This window comes from Lutjanus erythropterus, chromosome 10 (genome assembly GCF_056507025.1).
Source record: "Lutjanus erythropterus isolate fLutEry1 chromosome 10, fLutEry1.hap2, whole genome shotgun sequence".
Taxonomy (NCBI): domain Eukaryota; kingdom Metazoa; phylum Chordata; class Actinopteri; order Lutjaniformes; family Lutjanidae; genus Lutjanus; species Lutjanus erythropterus.
Window position 1 is genome coordinate 4,362,459 of NC_139326.1, and position 22,210 is coordinate 4,384,668.

Here is a 22,210-nt window from a genome sequence, read left to right on the forward strand (position 1 = left end):
CTGCTCTGACAGTGTTAAAATTGGGCCCATCTGTTATGATGGTTAAATGATTACGCACAGTAAATCTTCTTACATTATAGCCTCTGCACTACATTCTTGCATTGTCTTCCCCTTTGTTAATGTCAGGTTGTCTACCAGGAAAAGGGCATTCTGCCTCGTCAGCATTGCTGTAGATATTACACTGCTCTCAGTGTAAAGGGCGTACTAGGGTTTGGCCGATCTATGAGTGTTTTCCCTTCTGTTATCCAACTGTTAATCTAAGTGTTTGCAATCACCTTCCCATTTTATTTTACTGGCTGTTGTAGTTTGACTTCCACCTCTTTACTTTGCTGTGCTTGGATTAGCTTAATTCTTGTAGTGCTGCAGTCCACACACATGCCAGAGGACCATTAAAAGGGACCGTTTTAATTATTTGAAGTGGGGATGTATGAGGTACCTATTAAAGGGTGACACAGGAGTGGATTTTCACTCCTCTCCCATCCCACTCCCACAAAAATACTCCTGTCCCAGTCCCGGAAGAACAACTCCCATCACTCCACATGTCATGCGCTGGTCAGGTGGTTGCAAACAGACACAAGAGCGAACAGGAGAGAATTAAAAAAAGCAACAGATCCACTAGCATTATGTTCAAAATAGAGATAATGCTGTTTATTCATACTGGAACTGCATTTTTTTAAATATAAAAACTGACTTATTCTTATTATGATTCCTGTTCAGCCTGTTCCCATTGACTTTTTTTCCTGTCCCATTCCAGTCCTATGATCAATAGTGAAATTCACTATCCCACAGGATTCCTGAAAAAATGTCAGTCTCATTATCCATAATGGCTGCATCACCTACAGTAGGCAGACGTCAGAGTTTGGAGAAGCAGCAGGAAGCTAAGGAATGTACTACTGTGGACGGGGTCAGCAACAAAATCGTATTTGAGACCCCTGGAAAAAGTTGACATATATGCTATGTTTTGAAAATTTTAACTACTTTACCTTGCTGTCAAAGAGCCCCTTCCAATGAGAAACTGAAGCTGTATTGCTCATTATATATCTTCTCTCTCTCTCTCAAATGCAACCAGACTCCTTTGACAAAAACAGTAATTTTACTTCACGTAACAGCTGCACAAGTTGTGCTGGTGTACCACTGCCTCGATTTCTTAGTTAATTTGTGTTATTGTGTGACTTCTGTGTTTTAAAGGGTTAGCTTGGACTCACACACTCAGCAGCTCCCATGTTCTGTGAGGTAAAATTGTTGTTATTAGTTGTCAGTCTGGCAAGAAATGCAAAGTACAGGTTATAGTGTGTCAGTTGATAAATGCTGCAGCCTCTCAAGATCAAGAAAAGTCTCATCTATTGTTTCTCAACTGCTGAAACTGAGATTCGGTTAACATTGAAGTAAGCAAAGCTGGACAGGCTAATGTTAAGTTAATGCTAATTGTACCTTGACAACTTCAGCTCTTGTGCAATCATATCCCTTCAAGAAGCCGTGTAATCCAGCCTTGAAATGCTGTGTCTTTTTGGTGACATGGTAAAATAAATCCATAATAATTCCAACACTGAACGTCTTCTGTAGTTATTCATCCATATTTACATGTTGAAAACATTATTGTTAGCTGCCCACAGGCAACCTCAAGATGCCTTTGGTTGAGTCTGCTGACCAATCAGAGGCTGTGTTCTGATTTGTGAACCAATTGGAGATTGTGTTCCTGGGTTGTGTGTGTCAGCACTGATCCATAGGTGTATTAATAGATGCACTCAACCCTGTGGTAGGTGTCATGTGACAGCAATATTGTGGTTATGCAGTTATTGCCCTAGTTTCAATAAAACAAAAAATGTTTGAGGTCACATGGAAAAGATTTCAGTGCTTTGAGTAACAGTGCTTACCATACAGATTGACCTTATTTCTGCACCCTGACCTTAAAAAACCTCTCAGGGCCTCAATACTGAAGCTTCAGCGGATTAATTACAAGAGCTTTGTTTCTGTGTTAAATTTGGGTGGATGGGGAAGGAGGTGAAGTGCAAGAGGAGAGCAAACAACAACTGCAGATGAATCTTGAAGCCAATGCAGAACTCCCTCAAGATGTAGTTGTACATTATTTGACCTGAGTTTTATTTTCTGTATGCATTTCATTAAATGAACTAGACCACCCATGCTATAAGTAAAGATAAGGATCGTTTATAAATCAGTGCATGTGTGTGTAGTGTTTGTGAGTGGTTCACTATCGAAGCTGAGGGGTGACTGAGAGAAAGGGTAAGCAAGCGGGAGCCTCCTTGTCCAGGGCCCTTCGGTAATGAGGCTCCAGGGAGATAAATCCTTATGAGACCTGACAGGGTGCCACATTCCTAGGCTGAGAGTCCTAGCAGCCCCCCTCCCCTGAGCTCAGCTCTCTAGGGCACTGCTTTATAGACTTCTGATGTTGTTCCCAGACCAAGCCTTATGCCCATTACACTTCACTCATCTGCCTTTTCACCACAGCGCCACACATTTGAACGGAGCCAACATCTCTTTTGGCTGTCATAATAATTGCAGAAGTCCTTGCTCACAGCTCAATACCCTAATGTCTGTTTTTTTTAGTAAAATATTGGCGTAATATTTTAATGGGAATATAATTAACAGTATATTATTACTGTGTGGTGATAAGCCGATCACACTCTCAGTTCTATCAAGGTCCAAGCCATGCTATCAAGGCTCTTATCAAAAAATATGTTACAAGCTGTTGAATCCCTTGTACTCTCTTTTAGAGCTTGACTGTCAGACGACCAAGTCAGACTAGACAGAGATTTGATTAACTGTTTATGTCAGTAGAATTAGACTGTTGTTTGAAGTCAGCCTCCTGCTCTCCTTGGCAGGCTGGAAGCTGTCTGTGTGCTCTGTGCTAGTATTTCCACAGCCATTCCTAAAATGGAGAGGGAGGGTGGGCGGGTGGGGGGTAAGAGGATGAAATATTGGCCTGCACCGCTGAAGGCTGAGGCCCACTCTACTCTGTGCAGAAGACGAAATCAAAAGAGGGGGAGAAGGAAAGCACGCTAGAGTGAGAGAGTGAGGTGACTGAGTTCATTCGCAGTGTTGGCAGCGAGCCATCGACTTGCCTGTGGGTGTCTGTAGCAGTGCCAGTGCATGTGTTTAGCCTCTCGTCTGGAAGGCCCCATTTGCCTCAGAGTTTATGTCAAAGCTCTCTCATTGTGTTGGCCCTCTCATCTTGATTCAGGTTTTTTGTCCTCAGCAGATCTTGTGACTGCCTTCAGACTTGTTTTCGTCCTTCTCAGGGGAATCTCTCTGGACTGGACGGTCATCAAAGAGAGGCTTCCAAGGAGGATCATGGCTTATCTCACCCTCTCTCTTTGTCTCACTGGCCTCTTTTTCTGCCCTTTGTTGCACATATTTGCATGCTGTGTCAATATCAAGAGTTTTCCTCATCTAGTATTTCACTAGCAGTGAGGTGTAGTCAAGGACTTTGGCACTTCCCTTTGTGTGGTCTGTTTATCCTCGTCTGTCTGACCAAAAGATGAGTGTGCGCAGGTTTCTTGAAAATATTTGGAGCCACAGTTTAGACTATTTGACACAAAGGTAAAGTCTCTGGCTGGTGTGAGAATTTCAGCAGTGTTTTCCTATCTTGTGGCCTCTCTAAGCCTATGTTTACAGAGCTCCTCTGTTCCTTAAAGCCAGACTCATGTTCAGCTGTTCGTAATAGAGCCCTTTGCGTAACTGAAATCAAGTGACACTTTGTTTTTGTGACAGTCGAGCAGGAAGGAAGGGGAGATAGTGCCCCTCTTTGTATTGTGAAAAAAGAGTCAAAACTGGAGTCAGACAATGGAGACTGGCACACTGGCCACTCTACTGTAGGCCATAGCCTACCATCAGGTTTTTCACCAGTGTAATGCAAACTGGCTGGAAGCATCAGGGAATTTTTCAAAAAGCAAATTGCAATAAATTGATATGATATCAATATCATGATATGAGATTAGATTGTTTTATATTTTGGGTATCATTATGCCATGATGGGGCATAAGTGTTCCTGGTTTTAAAGGCTGCAATTCAGTAAAGTGATGTAATTTTCAGAATTTATGAGATTGTTTTAGCTGTTTAATTATGTGCCATCACCCACATAGTCATTATATTCACATTACTGGTGATATTTTTTTATCAAAAATCAGTATCAATGGGCATCCCAACAATATTGATATAAAGATATTTGGTCAAAAGCAGCTGCATCTGATGGGTGCAAATATGATTTGTGTTGTGAGTGAGCCTGCTACCTAGTAAAGATGAACTGAAAAGGTATTTTATCCACATTTTATAATCTAGGTGGAGCCGAGTGTGCTCCAGAACCAGAGAGAAGTTCAAACAAAACACTGGAACTTGCTGAACTTTTTCTGCAGTGTTTTGGAGGGCAAACTGTACATTTACTGCCACTACACAATTTTAGTGCTAAACTTTAATCCCTCTGCTCTGATCTCCAGCATCTGTGTAGTCAAAATGCAGCCACTGGCACTCTCTTCTTTTCTCTCTTTCTCAACTACACTCACTAAGTGCACGCACACACACATGCGCAAACACACTGCGGTGTTTAAACACAATCATATGCATTATTTGATAAAATAAATCAGGAGTCTTCACACATATTGAAGGAGAGCTGCACGCTGCATAGAAGGTTTGGCTGCTTTTATGTGGCTAGACACTAAAATGCAGGTGGATAATACAGATCATATATAGACAGAAACTTCAGTGTGGTGTGAACTCTGTCATCATGTGAGTGTGATGCAGACATGACGTTGCAGTTTAAACAAGGCATTAGACCAGTAGCAAAAAGCAATGATGATGATGTGATGTCACTGCTGTGAATGTAGCCCTGCAGTGTGTGTTCAGTTTAGGCTGTTTGGCAGCAAATAAATACTATAACTTCTCAAGACCCAAATCAAGCTCCTCTGTGTTGCTTACTGATGATGGTACTTAGATTTGAAGTTGGCAACAACTTCAAGTTAGGCTCACTTAAGGTAGACTGACATTTAAGGTGGAATAGGCCAGCTATTCTTCGCTTAATGACAAGCTACTGCTCCAAGTTTTGCTCACCACCTAGTGCTATAAAAAGTTCTTGTTTACTACTGGTTGCAGAGGTCATTACTCATGCCCTGTCCTGGTTTGGACTTTCAAGGGACTATTATGAGGAACTGTGGCCACCAGCCAAGGTAGCTGACCTAGCATTAATGCTAGTGTGCTAATATCATTCAGTTTATAGACCACCATTGACCGTGAGTTGGACAGTTACTTTTTGTCTTTTTTTTTTTATATATAATTTTCAGACATTCTGCATTCGTATGACTTATAAATATCTCAAATGATCAATTTTATACAAGTCAGCTTTCCCAGACATACACATCCAAAAAGGGAAACAATACAAATAAAACAAAGACAATTATAGCACCTAAAATATTTCACAGTTGCACCCATTAATACACCATACAGTTACTGCCATGATACCATCTAGCCTTTGTTTTTTTTTTCAGCTTTTTAAAGAAGTGCACCCTGAATGCACAGGAAGAAATGATCTCAGGCATGCTTAAATTTCCCCCTTGTATTGTTCATTCTAGCTATTGAGTAGTCTATTGAAAGGAAGCATGTTTAGCACTAAGTTTAACCCATTCACTAACTTGTGGTGTTGCTGTCAGTACTGATCTAAGCTGTGCTTGACCAAGTGCTTTTTTAGCTTTGAATAAAAATGGTTATATTTAGTTGTTAAATTATTATTGAAAGCAGACAACTGCACTGTTGTTTGGTACTAGCTGTCAGCAAATCCTAATTATGTGGATTGGGAGATGGTATCATTAATCTAAGGCAACTAAACTTGATTTGTTAATTTACATCATAAGTATTTCTTACATAGCATCTGAGCTGGGTCTTCTATCTGTGTTATCATCAAAAGGAAGCACCTAAATCTAACAAATCATATTTGGGTTGTAACAAGATCAATTAAGAAAACAAGCTTCCAGTGGATATCCTATTATATATCCTTTTATAAAAATAAGATTGAATATCTTATAAAATGTTCAATTTTCTCAACATTCCATGTTGTTATTAACTAATTATGATTATTTTCAACTATTTGTTCTTAAGAAGAAAAAAACTGATTGAAATAAACAGACCTCCATTCAGCATCAGATCTCATTCAATGTCCTCTAGAAACAAAATGCTTGTAGACTTTTTTTTGAGAGGTTGTCTCAGTGGTGGTGGTTTTCCCATCAGTTAACTAAATTGCATTGCACCTCGAGCACTTCGCTATCTCGTGGTGATTTCGATCAGTGCCATGTTGAGAGCCTGTATCTCTGCCACCGGGCCTCTTGTTGTGTGGCTCACACAGCACTGAAACATGAGCTATGAGCGAGGCGTCATTAGTCAGAGGCCCAGAGAAATGGCACAAGGCCTAATTTCTTTGTTGGCAGGAGTCACAGGAAAACATGTCATGAGTACTAGTACACCCACTACTACTATCACAGGCTTTTAGGAGTGTCTGAGAGTGGTGCAGTAACAAGCTGAGCAGAGCTGAATGTTGTCTCAACTAGGGCTGCAGGTATTGATTATTTTAGTAACTGAGTATTTTACTGATTATTTTATTGAATAATCAGATTAGAAATACTTTTGCTTTATTAAAGAAGTGAAGTAAGTGTACAAAAGAGAAAATGAGAAAGGTTTCCTATAATGAACAACTAATTGGTTGCTTTTTATAAAAATCATTTTCCTTGAATTGCTACAATGTCTGTCAAAACCAAACCCTCTGAACAAACCTCCTGTATGTGACTTACACCACCTGGTATTTTGTTTTTTGAGGTAATTTATACACCACTGTGAAGGAAATGTTTTGTCTGTGTGTGACTATCATGCAGAGCCAACTGATACACTGGTCAACTGATAACCATCAGCCAATATGGGCCTAATTATGGGCCCATCACAGATTTATTAGTATTGGCATATAGCCTTTGTTTTCCGATATGCAAACTTAGTCAGGAAAACTTCTGTTACTGAACATATAATGTTGAAAACAATGTTTGTTACGATGTTGAGGAAAATTTATGAAGAGCTCCCTATTAGATGTGAATGCTGAGAACCTATACTTTAATTTTCTCAATGTTCATTTCTAGAACTGGTTGACAATGTACATGTTAAATTATTTAAATATTCTTCAGTTTCTTTTTCTTTATCTATGATTGTAAAGCACTTTGTGCTACAATTCTTTTTGTATGAAAATTGCTATACAAATAAAGTTATTATTATTATTATTATTATTATTATTATTATTATTATTATTATTATTATTATTATTATTATTATCTCAACTCGCAAGTTTATTGATTTCGGTTAAATACTAGCATTGATGCTATGCTGTGTTGGGTCAGCTCTGTCGACTAGATGTGTAGACTGGATGCTGCCTGCTGAGATGATGAAGCATTGATCTTGTGCTGTTGTGATAATCATACAAACTGTACTAGCTTGAAGTCATCCCTGACTTTGGACAGTTTCTGACATTGTCTCTGTCCTATTTGTTCTCTTTACTCCTCACTATTTTTTCTCTCTTCCTGCGTTTTGCAATTCGCTCCATTATATAACATCTTCTTTATGTCACATGTCAACAGTGTAAGCAGATGAGGTGACTAGTAATAATCATATGTGACACAGTGCACTATGTATAGTTATATGAATTAAATGAAGCCAGTTTATTTCACCAATAGAGTTTTTCGATGAATTGCTTTGACCCTAGTATCAATGTTGAATATTTGTTGCACTAAACTAAAAATCTTTAAATCAATGCCCTATGAGGGTTTGAAGTTATTTTCATGGGTCCACCATGTCCTCCTTCAGTATTGGCTCCAGTTTTAACTACACAGTTAATGTTTTGTGTTTGCTCTAATCTGCATGGTCACTTTAATAGGATTATTCATCTTGCTTCTTTATGTTTACTTATGTTTACCTCTGTGCAGAATAGCTGTTACAGAGGGGGTTTGTGGGGGTGCGCTTTAGCTTAATGCATGCCTGTTTTTTACTTATATCATCATTCTTGGCCAATATGACACACTCCTTGTCGATGAGACCACTGTAGTTTGCATAATGTCATCTGGAATTAAAATCGACTCTCAAGGCCTACATATCTGTCTGTCATTGAGTTATTTATGTTGCCTCTGAAGCCCCATTAAACTCAGAGTATTTTTGGTTTACGGGCGAGCTGCTTGACTTGGCTGGTGTCTGTCTGTGCGTCCTCAGTGTGAGGACAGTGGGCCATTCAGTAAGCAGCAGAGGAGGGGTTCAGTCTAGCAGGTGCAGGGACTCACACTCCTTCACAAGGAGCACTGGAGGGGGGAGCAGCTGTGGTAGGGAGGTGATGACATTCTGATATCCGGAGCAGACAGAGGCACACACTTTCATCTTGAGCTACTCTGGAGGTGCTCACCAGAGATCAAATTGTTTCCGAGCAACAGTTAGACATATTGCATAATGTTTTATGCATTGTCTTTTGCAGGTATGAGGCTGTCCAAGGTAATTCCACTGAGTGTGCTGTGCTACAAAGAATGTTTCATGGCTCTTTTTTTTTCCTCAACAGGTTGCTGGCTAAGAGAAACAGCCGATAATGTGCGGCATCTGCTCTGCAGCCACACCCACTTCCTGCCTGTAGAGGAAGCGGCTGTGCCAGCATGTCCTCTCATCCCCAGTCCGTGCCGTCAAGCCGGAGGACTGTGGACACACGGCACCTGCCAAACCCTGCCACTCTACCACTGCAGCTGCAACGGGCACACACAGTAAGAGGCCTGCCACACAATGTGTCAAAGCTATAATATGTAACCTTTCTGCATTTGTGTGTCTAAAAACACTGTGTGCTATGTGACATATTTTATATATTTTGTTTTATTCCAACATTATTCCAAATGACTTGAACAATGGTCAGACCAAGAGAAATATGTCATTTATTCAAGGCAACGGCACGATTCCTACTAGCTGATGGTTAGTATAACTTGGGGGAAAAATACAGAATATGTTAGTTTTATTCATGTTAGTCATGTTGACGTTCTTCAATATATACCTTGTCCCAGAGATTGTGTTAATCGAATATTTTTCGTCGTTGACTGAATTTTACAAAGAATGATGGAAAATAAATTGAAGGTTATCTGTTTAAACCCAGAGCAAAACACTGAGGATGCTCTGCTTTAACGAGTGGTTGTGTCGGTTGCAGCGAGGAAGAGATCATCTTGGGTCAGGCGTCTCAAACTCAGCTGCAAACAGCAGTTTCTATATGTTAGTAAGCCTTACACTGGACACAAACTCAGGAATTGTTCTGTCACGTTGAATTGCTCATTAATATTCCTTATGAAAATGGCTAGATAAGCATTGCTGTTTTTTTTCTGTGCTTTCATGAAACACCCCAGAATATGTGGTGAACACTCATTTAGTTGCATAACTGATCAAAAATGTGACTTGATAACTTACTAATCTGCTCTGACACTGAGTTTTCTGAGAGAGAAACTGTTGAACAAGATATTCTTTTCTAGACATTCAGTATCAACAAATTGCAACATGCAGTCCTTCAGAAATACATACATAGATTTTTATTACAGTTTTGTTTTGATTTCATATTTCAGTTGTAGTAGTTTAGATTGGTATGTAACAACTACAAAAAATAGTTAAATAGTTTTAAAATAATATGGTATATGGAGAGGGGGCCAGAAATGCCCTCCATGCTGGCAGTTTGAGGCAACCCTGCCTAAAGCCATTTTAAAAGATAGATTGAGAGAGAGAGAGAGGGAGTAATCTGAAGCCAGATAATCACAAACTCACTACAGGAACATCGTATTTCAAGTAAAAAAGTCACTTAATTTAGTTGCTAGTTGCTAGCTGTTTAGAAATAAAGTCACTAAGAGGGTCTGAAAAGTCGCTGAATCCATTGAGAAAGTTGCCTAACTGGCAATACCGATTAATTATGAGGCAGTTGACAAACGTGGTAAAAAAAAAAAAGGATTAATACAGAGGAGGATGAATGACAAGCAAGTGGATAAAACTACTTTTATTAGCCAGCTGAAGTGCTTTGTGACCCCATGGTCTGTGTCTCTATTCAACTGTTCTCTCTATGCCCTCATAATAAATGCATAATTTATCTGTTCTGTGTATTCAATGTTGTTATGATTGAGTTGCTTTTAAAAATTAAAAACTGTTTAATAGGCTATGTCATTTTAAATAGAATATTAAAATTTTGACAGTTTTAAATAGATTATGACAGAATTTTTACAACCCTGTCTTTCAAAATGATGGAGAACAAGAACATCTAACACAACCCCTGTAATACAGTCTTTAATAATTTAGCTTGGGTCCTGTTTAATACTGGGTTTTGGTACCTTAACTCACCATTCGGTACTCTACCACCTGTATCACCTGTAGTGCCTGAACTTTTTTTTTAGTTAAAACCCTCCTGAGAGATTTAACTGGAATTGTAACTCTGGCTCTGCCTGCTTGGTGGATATTTAGTAAACAGGGCATTACTGTGAACCACTGGAGAGGGCCTGACCCTGGGGGCCCCCACTGGTGTTTTTCCAACAGAAACATTCCCAGGTTCCAATGTTGTGCACACAGACCCGTTCCCTCATTAGATGTTTGAGTTGAAAGTTCATGTTGTCTTCATGGAGCCCCCATTATTTCCACCCACATCTCCTAATTATCAAGATTATGTTCTTCTACGTATCAGGGACAAAGCTGTCTGTGCTTCAAAGAGGAGGCCTCTGGCTGCTGCAGAAGTTCATTCAGTGACCTCCACTGCTTTCACGTTTTTTTTTTTTTTTTTTGTTCTTGTATGGCGGGAGAATCGAAGGCTCTACCCCCCAGGATCCCCACAGCTGCACCTGTAGTTAATCCAACACTCCCTCTCATCATCACATTCAGGAGGAGATGAGGGTTGACGGGCTATGTCCCACAATCCCTGATTGGCAGGGGCGCCAGTTTACAGTAGCTGTATGGGTTATCCCACTCGCGTGAGAAACGAGTGGAAGGAGAGGGAGAAATGAGAGGTGGACAGAAAAGGACTGGAAGGAACAAAGCAGGGGATGGGAATGTAAAAATGAATTATTTTTGGAGTCTTGGCATCATTCTGAAGCAGAAAAGATAAATGCAGGAATTTTTGTTCCCCACTGACAAGTTGTTATTTGTGTTCTAGGAAGTGGGACTGGTTGACTACCATTCTCATCATGCCAGAGACTACAGCTCCCACCTGGCCCAGCCACATCGCCGTCGACCTTCCTTACTTTCAGAGTTTCAGCCTGGGAATGAGAGGTGGGTGCACTGTGCTCATGTTGTCTGCGTGTTTAAATGGAGCTGCTGCATGATTTATTGTGTTTTATTTGCAGTGTAAACGTAGCATTAGGATATGTAAAAGAAGAACATCCAACAATATGAAAATGAAAATATTCCAGCATTATATGAAAACCTGCACCATTATATTGTCATTCTTATTCACAGGGTTTTTACAAAGTTTAATTTGCTTAATTTTAACTTATTTTTTCAAGGTTAGTAGAGCTGCAAGGACTAGTTGATTGAAAGAAAATTAATTGCCAGCTGGTTTGATAATTGATTAATCGTTTCAGTCATTTTTCAAGCAAAAATGTCAGCCATTTGATTTCAGCTTCTTAAATGTGAGGACTGTGAGGTTTTTCTTTGTCAGTTATGACAGTAAATGAAAAGTCTTTGGGTTTTGGGCTGCATTGGTTGGACAAAAGAAGCAATTTGAAGACATCGGTTCGGGCTCTGGTAAATTATGATGAGCATTTTTCTCAAATTTGCTATATTTTATAGACCTAAACATTTAATCTATTAATAGTAAAAATTATCCACAGAATAATCAATAATGATAATGCACTCCTGAATTTGAATATCCTCCTTGAAAAATTGTTAATTTTTGATAATTAGATGATCATAATCATAACATAGAATCAGTTAACATAAACAGCTGGTAAAATAGTGACAATATACATAAATTGTTGTGGTTAGAAAAGAATCCTATTAAGCTATATAATAACATTTTAGATGTGATGATAAATGCTTTAAGAGTCTTGAAATTTTTGATTTTGGTACTCTGAAAGTGCTTGAATTGCACTCCTAATAATTATTGAAAACACTTGAATTTTAGTGTAATGTTTTCAAGGCTTAAAAAGTGTTTGGGTTTTAGATAAAGTGCTTGAAACTGCTTGAAATTGTAACTGCAATACTTTCATCATCAAGTGCTATCTGGCTGATAGTTATTTGCTTTTCAGAAAGAACACATTTAAATAAGTTGAAAAGAGCCTTATTGCTTTTTCCTCTTGCATAAAATGAACACTTTTCTGCTCAAGCCTCATTTGACAGATCACCGTAAGCGTAGCCATACATGTGGCAGTATTTTTTTTTGTGTTGTTTGATGTGTGCCCTGTGATGGAACAGTGAGTAGGAGGTTAACAGACGACGACATGCCAGGAGGCAGAGATGGGGAGTCGAGTCTGAGATTTGGACTCGAGTCACACTTAAGTCACACACTTTTTCATTCCACATGCTGGAAAAGCTTGACAATGCTTGAAAAGTGCTTGAATTTGACTTTGGGAAAGGTGTAGGAACCCTGACGACATGATAATTCTGCCTCATACATGTTTTCAGATACTAGTTGTATATTGTTATGTTCACTCTCAGTCAATATAAGAATTATATCACATGAATATGGTAGCATTGGCCCTTTAATGTATTTGTCCTTGTTGAGTCTTGATGACTGGGGGACAAAGCATGCTCACTGGAAGCGGCGCACAGGCCACATTTTTATGCAGTATTATTCTACTAAAGCCTCTGCCTGTTAACCCTCCCCCAGTGTAATCCTTATGTAATTGGCATCCGCAAGCCGTTCCTCTGTAATGTTGTGTTAAACGGCTCTGCAGGGCAATGGAGCTTGCAGAGTTTTGCCATCTTCAATAGACCAACAGTAAGTCAGGCAAAGCATTGTATGTATAGTACTTTCTCTCTGGAGACTCAGGTCTTGTACCTACCAAAGTTGTTTATTATTTATATAGCCATGCTTTTTTGAGGATGAGTCTTGATGAGTACTTATGAATAATTTATGTGCATTCCATGAATTTTACATGATGCACAGAGGATAAGAGGATAAGTCACAAGAATTTTTTTCTCCTCAGTTGATTGTCATGGCAGATTTTCTCGCATATGTTAAAACATGGAAAGAATTGAATTTTCAAGAGGTTTATTTTACTAGAAATCAGCTGTGAAATAATTTGTGTACCTTTTAGTCAACAGCAGACAGCAGATGGTAGAATGACTCTGTAGCAGTGTGTGGCCATTGCGTGTTGTGTCGGCATCTTTAACTATCAATCAGATGGGATTATGGTGTCTGATGTAAAGCACAGAGCTGCGTGTTGGTCCTATTTAACGGTTAGCATAGCCTAGCCCACAATGTGGGAACACAGGGTCATGGGTTGACACAGAAATAAACAGCACACTGTTCAACTGCTACCCACCAGCTCCTGATTTGCTGACACCCTTCATTCAATCAACGGTGCTTTGGCAGCCACTCTCAGTATACATGATGCCTGTTTCTGCGAGACAGATGTCTTGTGCAACTTGTACAGTGAGGCTGTTTTTCAGTAGATTAAAAAATAACCATCATATCAGAAGGGGAGACAAGCAGTTAGCCCACGTTTCTTTGTGGAGACGGTGAAATAAACCGCTGGTCTTTCTGGCAGGCGTCTGTGGGCGGGGAGTCTGTTGAATATATCGAGCCTTCAGCATTCCTTTACAGGGTTTAGAATCCAGTCTGAAGCCCTCATTCAGAGGCTGAATAGTGTAATTCTGGCCTTGGCAATCCTTCAATCTATTCTCCTCTCAGATGTGTACTTGTCTTTTCATAAGTCTTAGTAATACAGCACACCGTGTCTCCATTTGTAGTGAGCTCAGGGTTGTTCACATCCTGACTCAGAATATGAGCGCTGATGTTTTCTTAAAACTGCACTTTCCTTTATGGATGCCATTATCTCTTTGTCAGTATGATTGATCTATGTGTCCTTCACCTCCTCTTTAATTGTCTTGGACTGAGGACAAGGTGAAAATGTGCTATTTAGTTAATGCTCCAAATTTACCCTAATTACAGGTCAGAAAACCACTACAGTGTAATCACTGGTGAGCCACTGTGTTAGTTGTTTGTTTCATCCCTCTCTTTACTCCAGGCAATATCTCAGTCACTCCGCCTCTTCCCATCTGTCTGAGATCACCCAGGCTTCTTGAGAAAGGGAGAGAATACATTTTATAGCAGCAAGCATAACAAGACAGAGAAACCACTTAACAGGGTTTTTTTTCCTGGCCAGAACACAGAGCAGAGTGCAATAATGCAAAATGAGTTTGCACAGTAGCTGTGATTATTCTTGTCAGTAGTATTCTGAGGCTTCTGTTCAGACCTTCAGTATGAGGATGTGTGCATTGTCAGTGTCAAATAGTCCTGAAGAAGCTATACTTGATTATTATCATGTGACAGGCTGTGTGTATGTCTGAGTGACAGACGGGCTGGAGTTACTGTCAGCAGTTAATCTCTCACACTACAGACTTTTTTTGTGCACATGGTTTTTTAAAAAACACATTTTTAAAAATGATGATGGCTCTGTTTTACAGCAACTACTCACTCCTCGCTCGCCTGAACAGTTGGTAGGCTAAATTCAAGGCTTACCAAGTCTGTTGCAGGCCACATTTTGGCCTTTGTCGTGGCTCAGAAACTTACATTCATAGAAAAGTTTTGTTTTTTCTTCAACTGGAGCATGTGCAGATTAATTCCATACCCGATATGTTATGATCCACTAAAGTTACAGATGAATAAATCTGCCATATTTACTATGATGGTCGGCATATTGCATTGTTCAGGCTCCACTAGAATGAAATGCAGTCTTCATAACATGATATGGCATGAGCATGATAGTGGTTAGTTGTTGGAATTAAAGTCCGTTTCTGGAGACAGTCTAATCAGCTCTATGCCAAAACATGAACCTCCTGAAACGGCACAACTTCCACCGGGACATGCAGGCTCTGATTGATGAATAGAGAGAGAGAGAACGAGCATAATTGAGAATTGCAATTCTGCCTTTGATTTCGACCATTGAAACTGAATGCTTCTTTCAGTCAGTTTTCGAATTGTATTGTTGTAATGTAATTGTTGGTGCTTGTAATGTTCCAAATAAATAACAAAATACTCTAAATAAAGAACAATGTTTAAATTGAGAAGTTTGGTCTTATCATCCATTTATTTAGTTTATACTGTTAGGTTTACTGAGAGCACGTGGTTATAATACCATTACACTATTCTATGTATCTTAATAAAAAACTGAGACCGTACTACACAAAAACACCTTTTTAAAAACTTAACATACTTGTAGATACTCACTCCATACTATACATTTAAAACTTAATGCAAAACTCTGCGAATCCGCTGGTTGACTAACTGATTTTAGTAACCCATATATATTTATTGCTGTTTATTTACAAGTTTTCATTCCTTTACATGTTTACTTGTTTTTATAATGTTTCTGCCTTTGTGTTTTCATTTCAGTTTTATTTGTAATAAAGCCAAAAGCAACCCATTTGATTTCTGATGGGGAGTTTAGAGCATCAGTGCTGAATTACTCAGAAGGAAATTATGAAGCTCCTAAGAATCAATTGCTTTTCCCACTCTGTCTATGTTGCAATGCCTTGTGGATCCAGGTGTTAATGTTCACTCTCCGTAACTTATCAGACAGATTGATTTTTAGAAAGTAGTGTTTATTTATTTCAGTATCCAGCTGTCAGTGGTTGTAAAAATCTCTGTCTCTTGTTGTTTTGCTGGTTTTTGTTCAGCAGCATGAACAGAAAATTTGAATGCTTGAGCACTCTTTTTTCTTTTTTTTTTTTTGGCGTTTTTGGACTCCACCCTTTGTCCCTCCCTGCTCCTCTGTGTGCTAGTTTCATTCATCCCAGCTGTGGTGCAGTTATCCTGGCTCCTCTGCACACTGCACAGCTGGGGAGCAGCGGAGAGATTGGCAGGCGCACAAACGCCGTCGTGCTTTCACAATAACAGGCTGCTATCTGCACACATGATCTCTGTTCTTGTCCTAATGGGACCCAAACCAGTAAGAAAGAAATGGAGCTCCTCTTGTGGGGATGTTGTCTTGTTGCCCCCGTCCTTCTCTTTCCCCCACTCCGCCCCCCTCCACCTCTACACACATCTCTCTCTCTCATCCTCCAGACAAATCCTCCCCAGGGATCAGATTATTCTGCACGCTCACAAGAGGGACCGGGAGAAAGAAAGAGGGAGCAAAGAGGGGGAGGGGGGGTTGGAGCTTGATGATGTGATTATGTAAGTGCCAACCCTCTATGGAGATGAGGAAGTGTGCGACTGAATGAGTGAGAAAAATGTGTTCGGGGGGAGTAGTCACACACCATCTGGGTATTAATTTTGGACTCCTATTTATTGAGGTACTACTTAGGCAATCGCACAGATAAATACCCGCAATCCATTTCTTTCTCCAGCACCCCATGACACCTTTTATCATGCAGATTTATTCCTGTATATTACATAAGTGAAATGACATATCTGTCTTTGATCAAAGGGGCTACAGGTCCTTAAAAACTATTAAATGGTCTTGAATTCTGTGTGGGAAAGTCTTGAATATTTATCTTAAAATGCTTTTCAATTAAAATGAGAATAATGATGTTAAAATTATCATTCCATGAAATATGACTATCACTATTAACGTTTGCAAAAATTGTTCCCTGATGACCACTGTAGCATCTGTATGGACGTCATGGAGGAATTAGCTAGTTAGCTAACCTGCTAACTCTTCTGTTTGTGTGGATTTACTTTGTCCATCATTTTAACCCCTCCTCCAGTGTTTCCATTTAGCTGGTAATCTCCAGTATTTTACAGCTAGACTCATTCATATCGTGCCACCTGTCAACTAAAACTGGATGAAAAATGTTGATCGCTGTTTTTTAAAGCCCAGGATGACATCCTTAAATATCTTGTTTTGTTCAAAACCCAAAGGTTTTCATAAAAGAATGAAAATATTTACATTTAAGAAGCTGGAATCGCAGAATTTTTACTTTTTTACCTTAAAAAATTACTCAAATCATTTAATCGTTCATTGAAATAGCTGGTATTTAATTTAATAGATGGTAACTAATTGAATGTTTTATCAATCACTGTAGCTCCAATTAATATCATTAAGACAATTTTTTTCACACTAAACATATTCGGACCAATGTTCTTTCTTCAGTGATTATCATTTTTATCTTATTTGCAATTCTGAACTGATAATATACAGTATGTATTTACTCAAAAGAGTATGCCTATATTTTCACATTTGATTTTTAGTTTTCTTGCGAAATTGGCCTTATAGGGATAGTTGAACCAAAAAGGAAAATCCAGTCATTATCTACTCACCCTCATGCCAACTGAAGGTCGGATTTATTTTTTTAGACCACAAAACACTGCTGGAGTTTGACACGAAAACAGTGCAGAATCTCCCAAACAATGTAAGTGACCAGTTTTCACATGTAAGAAGACAACCAAACAGAAATCCAAATACATAAAAAAGCCTCCATACTGCTCGTCTGGTGTCATCCAAGTGTCTTAAAGCTCCGACAAACCGTTCACTTGTGCGTGCACACAATCACACACTCCCAGTTCAGATGGTGTGACCGCAGCTCCAAGCTAAGGATCTGCAGGGAAGATTTAGGCTAGAAACATGGTGTAAATTACATCTTTCGAGTCAACTTGGCATGTTGGGTCTTTAGGAGACTTGGATCACACCCAACAAGCAGTATGGAGGCATTTTGTTTTAGTTGTTTTTCTGTTTGAAAACTGGTCACCATTCACTTCCATTTCTTGAGAGTTCTGCTTTTCTGTGAAACTCCAGCAGCGTTTGCTGGACTGAAAAACTAAACCCGACTGTCAGTCAGCATGAGGCTGAGTAGATAATGACTGGGCGAACTATCCCTTTAAATGTAATTAAAAAGCGGTATTAAAAACTCTTAAATTTGACTTGCTGATATGTTGACACGTTCTTGATGTCATCTGAGGATGATCTTGTTGTTACACCGCCCCACCAGCACCCGTCGAGGCAGAGACGGGCTCCGTGCTCCTTGGCACATAAAGAAACCACACACTAGGCCATTGTGGGCCTGGACCAGCAATTATGGTTGTGTTTTCCCTCTTCTCTTCAGAAGCCACTTCCATTTTGACACTGGCAGCAAAGTCACTGACATTCTGGCATCTGCCTGCAGGGCAGACTTGAGAAAACCGTTCCCTCAGAAAGAACAGAGAGCCATTTACAAGTGGGCTAATAAAATTTCCCAGATCTAAGTAGCTAGTGCAGTTAACATTCGGAAGCTGTCATTTGACTACACGCACTTTAGCTTGTTGCTGGTTACACCCCCCCACTCCCCTCCACACCACACACAGCAGATCATGACCAGATCACATTACAGCATGGTGCTTCCCCCTCCTCCAGTGGCTCTTAGTGTAATTGTTAGCATTCCTGGCCCTCCAGACCAGCTCTAGTTTTGGGGTACAGTACGGGGAGTACCATATCTCCTACTGCAGGTCTAAACACAGCACTTCTTTGGCTTTGTGTGTGTGTGAGTCCATTGACTGCCTTCAAATCCCCACACAAGAGCCACTCTACCATAAGCTGCTATATTTGAAACCATTAGATGGTAGTGTTACAGTGAGTCACCATTTCCAATGTTCTTTTCTTTCTTTCCACTTTTCCACTACTGAGTGACCCACTCCATGTTCCCATTTTGCAGAAAAAAAATGGCCTTTGTTGATTACTTTATGATGATTCTGTTTGGACCAAATCAAGCCAGCTCATGGTTGTGTGTGACGCCTTAAACACAACAGTAAAGATTTAGGTCAACCTAATCTAAGGCTAACTGTCATCTTGGGCTTTTTTTTTTATAGATGTGTCTTTGTTTGGTTAAAGGTAGACTTTATAAATGGGATTTGATTAGGCCATAGTGTTGCAACAAAACCAGCACCAATCCTTGTCAGATCAATATTGTCTCAATGCTACTGAGGGTCTTCTGTCCATGGATTTGATTGATTATGTCTCATTCTGTTGGCTCCAGCTTTTACTCAAGTATGTTTAGTATTGGAAGTGTTTTCCACTATTGCGGTCTGGTCTAGTGTTTCAGACAAAACATTATTACAATTAAATTAAATCAGACTTCACACATGGTCATTTTTCCCCTGTTACACCCGGACCACACTGCCTGGAAGAGAGTGCACTGGAGATTCTTGTTTTTTCATGGCTGTGACCTATTCTACAGATGAAAACACTGAAACTGCAGTGAGAAGTGTCAGGTTGCTGGTATGATGTCACCATGACTGTCGACAGATCATTTTCACTGTCTATTTTTTGCTGAGAACTGTCACATGGAAAAAGGTTGAGCCACGTGAGATCATTCAGAATAAATGCTTTAATTTTCATTTTTGTCAGTAAATTTTAAATTACTATGAAATATTTACGTAAGTAAACATTTGCTTTTTAAAAGAAGGCAATCAGAACTAATATGGGATTCAAATTATGTGTTTTTCAGTATTTATGTGACCTGTTTTAACAGGTGTTGCATCATATTTCATGACCCCCTCACATTAATACCACAACATGTTGTATATTATCAGTGTTGGGGATTCATAATTGACAAAATACTTTATCACTGGCAGGACATGAGTTTAATTCGAAGATATCCGAGTTATGGATTGTGTGTGTGAACGGATTACCAATTTGCACTGCAATTCACAGAATTGTTTTGTTCATGAAATAAGAAATGTATAGGGATTAAAGGTTTGGGCAGCCTGCAGAAGATTTTCTGATTTTAAATTTGTCCGTGGCATTCTCACATTTGGCTCTGGCTCCTCTATATGATGCGCAGCTGGAGTGGGGTGTGGGACTGCTCTAACCAGTTATTGTGGGTGCTAAAATGAAAAATGGACATCCTCCCCCACCAAGGATTAGCTTCTTACTGCTGGGTCAGATATAACTATCAGAGTTGAACAGACGTTAGGTCACAGTTTAGTTATGGTGGTTTACACAACCTTGACGTTCACTTCAAGCCCAGCAAAATTGACCTGCATTTTTAGTGCGTGGTTTAGAGAGATGTGGAAGGTTGGTTATTGTGCATATTTAAATGCCTACTAAAGCTTTAAAGGTCCAGTGTGTAAGATTTCTGGGGAGCAGAATATGGCAGAAATGGAATATATTATTCAAGCGTATGTTTTCATTAGGGTATAATCATCTGAAAATAAGAATCGTTGTGTTTTTGTTACCCTAGAATGAATCCTTTATACTCTTGAGGTTTAATGATGTGAACACAGTGCTGTTAGTTGAAAAGTCTTCACAGTTAAGTTACGAAGCTCCATCCTCTGGCTTTCATGAATGGCTGTTTGAAATGTCCCTGCACTTCATTTGAAACCGGAGTGCTGGGCTGAAGGACTTAGAGAGTCATCCAAAACGCTTACTTTGTTAAAAACATAATGAAAGACACAAATAAATCAGGAAAATAATGGTTTTAAATGGGGTATTTTTACCTTGTGATATTCTTTCATGAGCTGTTACATCAGAAACTGTCATGACTGAACAAGACTCACAAGACCTACTGTATATTAATAACCACTGCAGCCTGCAGTTTTCTGTGCGTTTAAATCTTTTCAGTAGCTCTTCATACTTTACTCTAATCCTGCTACATTTGTATTGTTTCTGTTGCAGAGGACAAGAGCAGCATATCCGCTATGAGCACATCTACCTGCCAGAGCCCAGCAGCCAATCGGAGGTGGAGTATGCAGAGATCAAAAGGCCTCGTTTAGAGATGGGACCAGAGGCCCTGATGAGGCCGACATCCCACCGACCACCGCTGCCTCTGGGAACGGCTGAGGATATGGCAAAGGTCAGTGATCCCTATAAAATACAGTATTTGATATTGACGTTTTGGAGTATATTACAGCAGTAAAAAATGCATATATATTTCTTCTTGTGATAATAGACAGCTGGATATAAAACACAATTTAGATTAATATTGTAATATGAGTGATGTGGCAGTATTGTTGGAAATCACGGTTGGTGTCTTCAGGAGTAGCATATTTAAAAAAAAAAAAGATTTTAGAAATTCTGATTAATATGCATATACAGTGACCACTTTTTCCTCTCTCTCAGCAATATTCCGACTTTATTCATGAAATCTTTTGTCTTTTGATTAATCCTGCCAGCGTGCTTCAGAGACACAAAGGATATTATTAGACAGTAGGAGGTTCTGGAGCTCTGTGAGCAGCAGTGGGAAGACTAAGGGAGTTGTGAAACAGCAATTAATAAATAATAGAGCTGACCTAGATTTCAAAAGACTGAGGATGAAACTGTGTGAACTGCACATCAATACGACTTGCTTGCAGTGTAGAGCTGGTGATGGGGAGGTGTTCCTGACATTACACAGAGTGCTTCAAACTGCCAGGGGAGGCAGACAGCCAAGGAATGGTAAATAGATACACCAATAACAGCGGGTGCTGGAAAAAAAAACATTGACTCTTAAGCTTGCAGAGAAATATTCAGGAATGCCAGCAATTCCCCTCAGAGCACAGAGGGCTGTAAACCCATTATATAAGTCATGTCAGATGCAATCACTGCATGGAACAAGTGCACCAAGTGATAGTCGGGATATAAGGAGAGATCTATCTGAAAATGAGGCAAAGGGCAAGTGTAGGGAGGACCAGATAAAGGGGAGAAGGGACAGGGAGGAGTAGAGACAAAGACCAAGGAAAGAGGGAGTAGGCCAGTATTATCGGACGCCTGTATGATGACTCACATGGACAGTGAATCAGAGAAGGACAAAAGCAACATTTGGTTACTGTACGCAATTTTACAGTCACCCTGATTTTGTGGTTAAAAATGAAGTAACATAAGATCACATCAGAGTGAGGGACTTCTTCTTTACCACATGCTTTCAAAAAATGCACACACGTCACAAAGCTGACTTTGGGTACTTTCACACCAAACCTGTTTAGTTCGGTTAAAACAGACCCTGGTGTTTTTGCCAGATTGGTGCTGTTTGTGGTTGGGCGGTACCTATTTTTTCCATTCCTTCCTGACATTTTATTGGGGTTAGAGCCGCCTGATTTGGTGAAAAAGCCATATTGAGAGTATTTTGACTGAAA

At 39.6% G+C, this 22,210-nt stretch overlaps 1 protein-coding gene across 1 annotated transcript in view; it reads left to right on the forward strand.

Annotated features, from left to right (window-relative positions):
* ncor2 (nuclear receptor corepressor 2) overlaps positions 1 to 22,210 on the forward strand; it is a 147,176-nt gene that overhangs the window by 19,447 nt on the left and 105,519 nt on the right. The window contains exons 2-4 of the mRNA XM_084727921.1: positions 8,579 to 8,774; positions 11,174 to 11,289; positions 20,775 to 20,952. Coding sequence (XP_084584047.1) covers positions 8,670 to 8,774; positions 11,174 to 11,289; positions 20,775 to 20,952 — 399 coding nt within the window. The 5' untranslated portion in view covers positions 8,579 to 8,669. The remainder of the gene's footprint in view (positions 1 to 8,578; positions 8,775 to 11,173; positions 11,290 to 20,774; positions 20,953 to 22,210) is intronic.